This window comes from Cariama cristata, unplaced genomic scaffold (assembly GCF_000690535.1).
Source record: "Cariama cristata isolate BGI_N322 unplaced genomic scaffold, ASM69053v1 scaffold3742, whole genome shotgun sequence".
Classification (NCBI taxonomy): Eukaryota; Metazoa; Chordata; class Aves; order Cariamiformes; family Cariamidae; genus Cariama; species Cariama cristata.
In genome coordinates this window covers 33,053-42,388 of record NW_009605347.1, presented here as the reverse complement: position 1 = coordinate 42,388, position 9,336 = coordinate 33,053, and the positions used below count along the sequence as shown (strand labels likewise).

Here is a 9,336-nt window from a genome sequence, read left to right as displayed (position 1 = left end):
GCTATTTCAACATCTTCAAAAAAATTCAGTAAGCATTGCGAAACTGTAAAGCATGACCAGCAATTATAAACTGTACTTGTATTCTGAGGCCATAAATGGTAAACAATTCTATCTCATCTTTTACCAAAGACAGTTCTAATCTGAAGTTTACTGAAAAAAAGTGATAAATGACAAAGGGAGAAGAAAGCTTTCCATTCTAAGCATTTACTTCAACAGGCAGCTGATGAGCACAAGACCAGAACTAGAATGTGATGTGCAGGATACATAACCACAAATTCTGTGTTTCCTCATCTGAGCCATAATGGAGAAAAGCAGCTCATCCTGACAGAAGTCTAGGATGGCATCCAGTGCCTCCATTTTTTTAACCTTCACATAATAGTGTTTTAGTGCATTTCAAATGCAATAAAAACCATGATAATTGCCTCTAAAATTAAGATAAGGATTTGCCTATCCTATTGTGTGCTGCTTTGACTACTGATGGTACTGTAGTCTACTATACGGTGATGATGGGGTGATAAAACTTTTGCCAGCATGACTTTGGAAGAGTCGTATTGCTTGTGAGTATGGAAGCCAAAAAAAAGACAGAATGGTACATCCTGAGAATCAGTGCAGAGTTAAACCTCAGCACCTTTAAGCCTAGCTAGCTAGAATCTATCAGATCGCAGGTATGCCAATTGATTCACAGTTGACTATAGTCTGGCCCACGTTCCTAAGAATAATATAGTAAACAGGAGACTTCACATCTGGGAAAACGGAGGAAAATACACTGATGACAGCTGCCTAAACTTCCAAATCTGAGGCACTTCAAGAACTTCACAGAAACCAGATCTATGCACACCACAAATCTCTCATTCTTAACAAATAAGCCAAGAAGATTAGAGGATTCAGTGTATCCCCTAAGGATGCCAAATATTTGGAATGAAAAACAGTTGAAATATATTCTTGTTTAAGGAATATTTTCCCAAAGCTAACAAAAAGGAGATAGACCAGGAAAACAGTACTCACCAGAACGTCCCTTTGTCCCTGCTTTCTGTGTCTATGAACCCAGATTCCAAAAACATGTCCTTGTAAATTCGACCAACCAGGCAGTACATATCTGAAGCTACTTGGTCTTCCTGTTCTACCAGGGGAATCATAATTTCTAGAGCTTTCTGTCTGTCTCCAGGCAGATTTCGTCTAGTAAAAAATAAAAATTTTGATTAAAAAACCCAATTAAGTTAACAAGAAATACTTTTTCGTCACCATGTTTGAATGTGTATCTATGACTTCACCCATGTGAAACATGCTTCTAGACACAATGGACTATATTATATACACACACTTACCCTCCCCTTCTTCCTTTTTTTTTTTTTTCCTCCTTCCTTTTCTTAATATCCAGGGATACCCTTTATGAAAGCCCTCAAACATGCTTCCTCTCTCTCATGAGCCATAAGCTGGAGAAAAGTACTGACAACAGCAACGAGAGCCTCAAGAGCAATTCTTGGAAAGATCATGTGTTATTTTCTTACAAAATAGAAAGATATGAACCTTGGTTTCATATCCAATACTTTTTCAATAGTAATTCATGCTTTAAAGGAAAAAAAAAATTCCATTTTGTGTTTGTGATTTTTTTTTTTTTTTAAAAAAATATATATATTTTGAACATGAAGCAAAACAACCAAAAAGCACAAACCAGACTGAAGTCCCATGATAGGGGCAGTTAGGAAGTGAAGCCAATAAGGCAATATTAACAAAAGTACTTCAGACAAAGAAACCACATAATTGCAAGCATTATACACTTCCTGGTGACTCACAGTTTGGATACATACATTATTCAGTATCAAGAGTTTAGAATTTTTTACATATTTGTGTAGTGAACAAGCAAATTACTCCCTTCTCAGCAAAAATTATTCCTCAGTGGTTTGGGGAGAGTACTACACTATTTTGGACAAATTGCTTGTAATACTTGAGTGGCTACAATTTGAATTGGGGGTGGAATATACAAAAGTGGTTCTATATCTGTCTTGCAAGCTTTGAACTGAAGCAGCTTGCAAGAGAAGTCTACCTCAGGAAGAAAAAAAGCCACATCAAAAGCCACAGCCATCTCAAAGCAAATACTACTCAATCAGAGGTTCAGGAACAGATTTTTTCTTCCTCCTCTACAAGAACATATCAAAGATTTGATGCATCCGTACAGGCAGTGTGCATGTCAAACCTGCAAGATGAGAGCATGTGCACTTTAAGTGATACCTGAGCTCGTGAGCTCTGAGCTCATGTCTGCGGCTTCAGAAGGCAGTTGTGGAAGAAAAGGTTTAAAACAAGCAGAATGGAATTTGACAGTACAAGAGAAAAAGAAAGCTTAGACCAATCCAGTAGGGAATTTCACCCAGGATTACCAACCCTGCGTGAAGTCTGGAGTTCTGAGATACTGTTCGACAGCAGAAGGAAGGGTAGATTCTTACCTGTTCAGCGCAAATGCATAATGAAGCCTCACGTGGTGATGGGAAGCCAAGTCAAAAGTAGGCAGTTTTTCTAAAGTTTTCACCAGTTTCACAATGGAATCGTAATCCTTCCAAAAGAAAGGAATAATGAAGTTTTAAGCGGCTGTACTGAGGTATGCCTATATAAACTCCTCTTTGACCTATGCACCTATTATTTCACACTAAGAAGTATTTTCAATTGATCGTAAGTTTTATGGATTTCAGTTTCTTCAGTCTCAAACTTTAAATAGCCTGGCACTCATCAGAAATGTGAAAGTGCACTGTATTTAGCAGGGAAACACAATTTCATCTCCTGTACTGCTTCAACGTGGACCTGTGGAAATTTTAGTACATCTATTTCATGGTTAGAGTTAGCTTCAAGGGCTGAACACGTATCAGAGTTCATATTGTACAGACATTACAATGCTAACTGCATCTGAGCTGAGGCATCCCAAAACTCTGAAGTAAATGTGAGGGACAAAAACAAAGTAAAAGAATCTTTCAATACCACAGGTTTTTAAAGTAGCTTATTTACTGACATATTTAAAAACAAAACAAGTAAACTCAAACTCAAAACCAAACTACTATAAAATGTTTAAGGAGCAAAAGTTGAAATTACGTATAACAGAGTAAGCAATTACAAGCACCATTCCAGAAGCTGAAATGTATATGAACACGTGTTGCTTCCAGGAGAAATGTCACAAGCATGGTGACAAAGAATACATATACGTAGCAATAGCAGAATGCTATCATAGCTTCCAAGTAGGACACACCATGGGCTGCTCATCACATAGTAATGCTGAGATGGAGGAGAGTTATTATATGTTGTGTACTTTTTAGGCGCTGTTATAAAATAACAACGCTTTTCTGCTTTGTAAAGGCACACTATAAACAGTGTAACTACAAAATAAAAAGCATACTGTCAAAGACTTTTACTAGGGTGCATTATTCACATAGTTTGCTAGCAAACTTGTGCAAAATACACCAAAAATTTCACTGAGAATTTAATTTAATTTACCATGCTTTAGAGTATCTTCGAGCATAGGATTCATACCTGGATGTCTCTGTAGGAGAGCAGCAAGTTTATCACAATGTCAGCAGACAAGACTTCAACGTTATCCACTCGCTGTCGAATCCTTGCCAGCTCTGCCGCGAGCTCTCTGCCCGTGTAGAGGGTACGGGCCTTCCTGATGTCGTTCAGGATGGATTCCCGGAAATACTGGCTGCAGAGGAACGACTTCACGTCAGCAGTTTGGGACAGGTCCCTCTCACTTGTTTTTCTGGCCCTGCAGCTCTCCCACAATTTATACGTGGAATATTTATTGATAGAGCAGTGTCAATGGAGAGATCTGGTCAAGCTAAATTATCAATTTGTCTCAACAGAAGGCAAAACATCGCATCACCCTGAAGTAAGAGCCTGACATTTATACTGCCAGCAGTTATGAATTTTATACAGGGGTATAAAACGACAACTCACCTTGAACTGGCCTGTGCCACCTTCAAGAGCTGAATAAATCGATCGACCAGAGGTAAGCAGATAGGCCCAAGCAGCGACTCGAAACTGGGCTGCATCAGTTCTGTTAGTCCCTTCATGAAACTGCTATCACAGCAGTATACCTTGTTATGTGGAGTTATCATATAAGGAACAAATATGTAGTTACCAGTGTTTTTTTTAAACAAGGTGCAATGTTTAGGGCAGTTATGGTTTGACAAGCTTAAGCATAAAACAACTTCATATACTACCTCCAGAATTCCACTTGTTAAGGTCAAAGGGAGATCCGCCGCTTACTTCAGCAAGACCAAGATTTTACCCATGAAGCCTAGGATTACATAAATTCAGTTTTCATCTCAAATATGATATAACTCTGAAATGTATTCTTTCAGATTTCTGAACTGCTTCCCGCAAGACAAGTCTTTTTAGAAGCATCATGTTGGCCTTAAAATAGTCACTTGTTCTGAGGGCACACCCCAGTCACCCCGAAGCGGTAGGCAGACGTACGCTCTTTTCGAGGTGACTGGCGTTCAGAAGAGAGCAAGCGCTCTGCTATTTAGTACAGTTAGGCTCACAGATGTTGAAAACAGTCACACAAGCTAGTTGCCTCACAAAAGGAAAATTTTAGAGAAAACTAATCCTCATATGAACTGCAAAACGACTCTAATAGTTTAGCGTAACAAAGACAAATTAAATTCCTTGCTATGCAGCAAACCCTCCTGGCCAGTGGGACTTAAAACCATACCTATTTCAGAATAATCACTTATGGAACCTCTTAGCATTACTAAATTGTATTGATTTCGATATATCAATGTATGACAGATATTTCACCAAATATGTGCAAGTACAGATTTATACACACAGAAAGCTTTCTTAGCATTACTAAATTGTATTGATTTCGATATATCAATGTATGACAGATATTTCACCAAAAAAAAAAAAAATCATTTATCTTCCAGGAAAGAGGGAGGCAAGGTGTCTGGTGTCTGCGGTATACGTGCGAGTACAGATTTACACACACAGAAAGCTTGCTGAGTATTTGTGGTTCTGAAGGGACTTAACTATGAGACAGGACACCATCAAAACCGGGAGGAGTTCTGCCGTTTGGCTCTCAAAGCTCAGACTCCACCACTGAAGTGGCCAGCAGCCCAGCAAGAAAAGCCTAAGGAAGCAATTCTTGAGACTCATCATTTCGGTATCCCTAAATTACATTCAAGGTTAATTACTTTCTGGTCAGCTGCTTCTGCTCTCCCAGAAGTCAATATAGCACTGAGGACATCACTTCAGAGATGCCCCTGGCAAGCTGAGCTCCATGCACTGAGAGAGCAGGGACTAAATAGCTTTCAAATGCACAGCACCAGCTGTGTGCTTAAAACTTGCATTTTAGCATACATTATTAAAGTTTCAAAACATGGAAGGATTGAGATACTCTAGTCTGTATAAATGTAGGTGTACAGGTATGTCAGTAAACTTATGTTTGTGTACAGGACAGAGATTGGCCATAAAGAGTACAGGAATTACTTTTTTTTTTATTACACCTATTATACTATGAAACTATAAGACTTGCTATAAAGGGAATCCCACCCCCACTTCTGAGGGATATAGACAAACTCTGTAAAATTTAAAAGTAATTAAAGCAGGCACTTACACAAGGTCCATTGAGCTCAACTAACCCAGAACTTGGCTGGAGATTATTGCATACACAGACTTGCACAAGGATGAAGTCTTCTTCCCCCAACAACTGCAAACTCTTACAGCTGAATAGCTAGGACACATTTTTCTGTGCATGAGTGTAGCAATTCCAAAGGAAACTAGAACTGGGAAGTGTATGATGATATTTTTAACAAGCAATTAAGGAGCGTGATGCTAGAACCCAAATTGTTCATCTTTACAACTGAGAACTGAATGGACACTTCTGCTCAAGACTACGCTAGCATGCAAGGCGATCACACACTTTCAAGAGTGAATGGATGAACCTTTGACCCTGCTAAAACCTAATAAGGCCCACAGTCAAAGGCAGAGAGGAAATTATGCACTTGCTGGTTTCAGCAACTACAGGACACGGGCGGGCAGTGACTGGCACAGCCACTACTAAGTGTAGGCAGACTATTCTCCAGCTTTCCTTTTTTAAATAAAGGAGAAAAAGTTTGGGAGGGCAGAGCCAAGAGAAAGGGTGAAGTAGCTACAGGCATCCTGGGGCAAGTATTTTACTTCCTAATGTTTATTCAGTGCATTAAAAATAAATTCCAGACTGCTTGCAGGAAGGCCGTCTCAGACCCCTGGCACACTGTTTCCAAAGCTCAAATCTTAATTAGAAATCAACTCTGGAAAAGGACATTTCCAGCTTTTGAAATCCACAGTACCCAAAGTTTATCCTGGCATAACGGTCAGGCCACGTACAGAGACAGTACCGGAGTCGTCAGAAATAGTCCTACAAGCAGGAACCCCACTCTTCCTGCAGAGACCAAGTGCTCGAGTCCATTACTGAGCAAGAGCTCTCACAAACCGACCCCGAGAGCACCTTCTGTGGGAGGTAGGTATCTATTTCAGTGGAGCAAGAGAGCCAGCAAAAATTAGTTTACATGCTTTTTTCCTGTTACCCGAGGGGAAAAAAAAAAACCAGCTGGTTATATTACAGACGCCTGCTACAGAAGCCACACAGACCCAGTAGCCTTTGGAAGCAGTGGACAAGGAAGAAGTTAACAGTAAAAGACAGGAGAAATCACTACATGGGAAGAAAATAAAAATCAATTTAAAGTTCAGAAGGCTCCCAGGGTTCTTGGGGAATTGTCTCAAGGTAGAATCTCACCTTGATCCTTGGTGGCACGTAGTGTGGGAACACAGTGGCCTTTCCCTCAGCCAGGGCACTAATTTGGTTAACTCAATCTAGGCAGTTCTGTTTTGGAGGCAGATCTGTATCTCTGAAACCTCTCAAATTTGGCTGAAATTCATCAGACAAACAGGTAGATGCAGAAAGAGGGTGGAGGATGAAAAAACAGTGCAAGCAAAGTTTCGTTTCCTTAGGAAACAGGCTTTCAAAAAAAAAAAAATACAAAAAAACCCCACATGCAGTAAAGCTAAGAAATACATGAAATATTGACCTCAATTTCACTTTCCTAGCTAAAGAGTACATTAGACATTTAACAGCTGAACCTGACAAAGGCAGACATGCAGTAGCTGTGGTGACAAAAGAAGAAAAATAATATAACGCTTGATTATTTTTTTTATTTACTAAAGGTGGTGGTGGAATAAAGATAACAGTGAGAGCAAGATTGCTCTTGTATAACAAAGTCTACGGTCTCCCACTATGGAGAAACATATTTGGTCACCATCACAAAGTCTAACTACCAAGAGCCCAACCTCGACCGCATCTGGGCAACGACTGGGATGGGAGCCCGAGAGGGCCAGGCTAGGGGGGCAGGAGCTGAGGAGCTGCTCCAATGTCAGACAGCTCTAATCCTTCTTCCCCAAAGCAGACTGCATGACCCGCTTCTTTCCTCATTCCCAAGCTATGCAACCTTTGTCTCAGCCACTTTGACCTTTCCCACCTTTCTTCGTCAAAATATAAGCTACACTAACTTAAGTTAGAAAGGATCAGGTAGTCTTTCCAACACACGCTCCGCTTTACATTTTGATTTAGTGCACGTTATTCCACTTACTCTATTAAAATCTGCCCTGTAACACACTATCCCAACTCTGATCTCAAACTGATATTCTTTCCTAAACCTTATTAACTTTATTCTATATTCAAAGTTTGCTGAGTGCCCAAGACAAAATTTTGTTTTCCTTTGATCCATTCCTCTGACTTGCCATACCATGTACAAATAAAGAAATAGAATGAAGCCATTCAAGAAAAAAATGGGCAATTTTTGAAGGAGTAACACCTTAAATCCAATTGCAATATTCTCAGTTATGCCAACACCATTTAAAAGAGGTGAGTAGCATAAAGGGGCTTCAAAAGTAGGTGGGAATAGACCCTCCACAATCAACGACAGGTGCTAGAAGTTTCATTTTCCAACCCTCTGTCTTTATAAAACCCTCATTATTTAAGGTTCAAAAGCTCAAATTACACTAATGAAAATTACAAAGTGATTGCAGGTGACCCGAGTTGGAAGCTGAAAAGGCATTACTGCAAACCTGAGGGGCTGGGACAGGCCATGACTGTGCACACAGATAGTTACTATGGTTCAGCTGATGCACAAGAACTCAGGACATGAGATAAGGTAAGCTTGGCCTGAGCTCTCAGGTCAGCTGAACCAGTCCTATCTAGGAGATAAGAACATACATGTCTTTGCAGGCTCTGGGCCAGCACACTCAGTACCTGCCAACATCAGGCCACCTTCTCAAAGACTATCTGTGCCATAGCCCATTTCACCAAATCAGCCAGACTAATCAGAAGGCAGAAGTACTGGCTGGAGCCAGCTACGCAGGCAGAAATGCTTACCACCAAGTGACAAAATCTGTAATTCATTTTTGCAAGTGTTTTAATTGGTTTATATTTTTCTAATGTCCTTTCCTCACTTATTGTGCAAAATTAAACAATTCCAGAGCGTGTGTAATTTCAGTTTAAATACAGCCGTAAGATTGCCTTAATAGCTCTACAGTTACAGAATTTAAGACTCTGCTGCTCCTAGCTAGACCTACTGGTCACTGGAACATTAAGCACCTCCTTCTCGTTTGATATCCTTTCTCAGCTTCTGAAAAGAAATTAATATAGCATCTATTTGTATTTAAGAGATAATAAAAATGCATAGCATATAGTTATATCTTAATGATCACAACAAGAATATAAAACAGCCCTTCTTTCAATATCCCCCTCTCATACAGAACCAGTACTTGTGAAAGGGGCAGCCTTTTGGGGCTTCAGTTTGGAACCCATGTCTTAGAAAGATGATCATGTAATAAGTTAAACACCATTCTCTTCCCCACAAATACATCTGACATAGTACAGAAGATTTCTCTCTGAAAATTGTACGGATTAAGATGACATCGTGCTATACAAATGAGCATTTGAGTTCTGCTCAATTAATTCTCAGATCTTGAATTTTACTTCAAAAGGAGGAAGAAAATTCGCAAAATCCCAGGTAGTCAATGGTGTGCAGTCCTCTTGATTCCCTGAGGCTCTTTACTAACACTGCTCCGGTGGAATCATTTAATTGTCAAATATCCACAAACAGAAGAAAATTGCCTTCAAAGACAAGAAGTGTCAAAGAAAACAAAAATCCCCCCAAACAAAACCATGATGCTTTACTCACAGATGGGAGACTCTAGCAGAATCCCATCTACTTGCCTAAGCTCCAGATCAGCATCCAATGTAACTTTTATTTAAATAAAATCAGCTGAGGTAATAAAAATAGCCAGTATCTCTCACAGTAGGAACTGTTC

The 9,336-nt window shown here is 39.7% G+C and overlaps 1 protein-coding gene across 1 annotated transcript in view; it reads right to left on the bottom strand.

The window, feature by feature from the left end:
• Positions 1–9,336, bottom strand: part of LOC104158294 (mitogen-activated protein kinase kinase kinase 5-like) — a gene marked incomplete at its 5' end in the record, with an annotated part of 27,175 nt that overhangs the window by 10,623 nt on the left and 7,216 nt on the right. The window contains 4 exons of the mRNA XM_009695900.1: positions 1,006–1,176; positions 2,442–2,548; positions 3,514–3,682; positions 3,937–4,076. Of these exons, the coding sequence (XP_009694202.1) occupies positions 1,006–1,176; positions 2,442–2,548; positions 3,514–3,682; positions 3,937–4,076 (587 nt within the window). The remainder of the gene's footprint in view (positions 1–1,005; positions 1,177–2,441; positions 2,549–3,513; positions 3,683–3,936; positions 4,077–9,336) is intronic.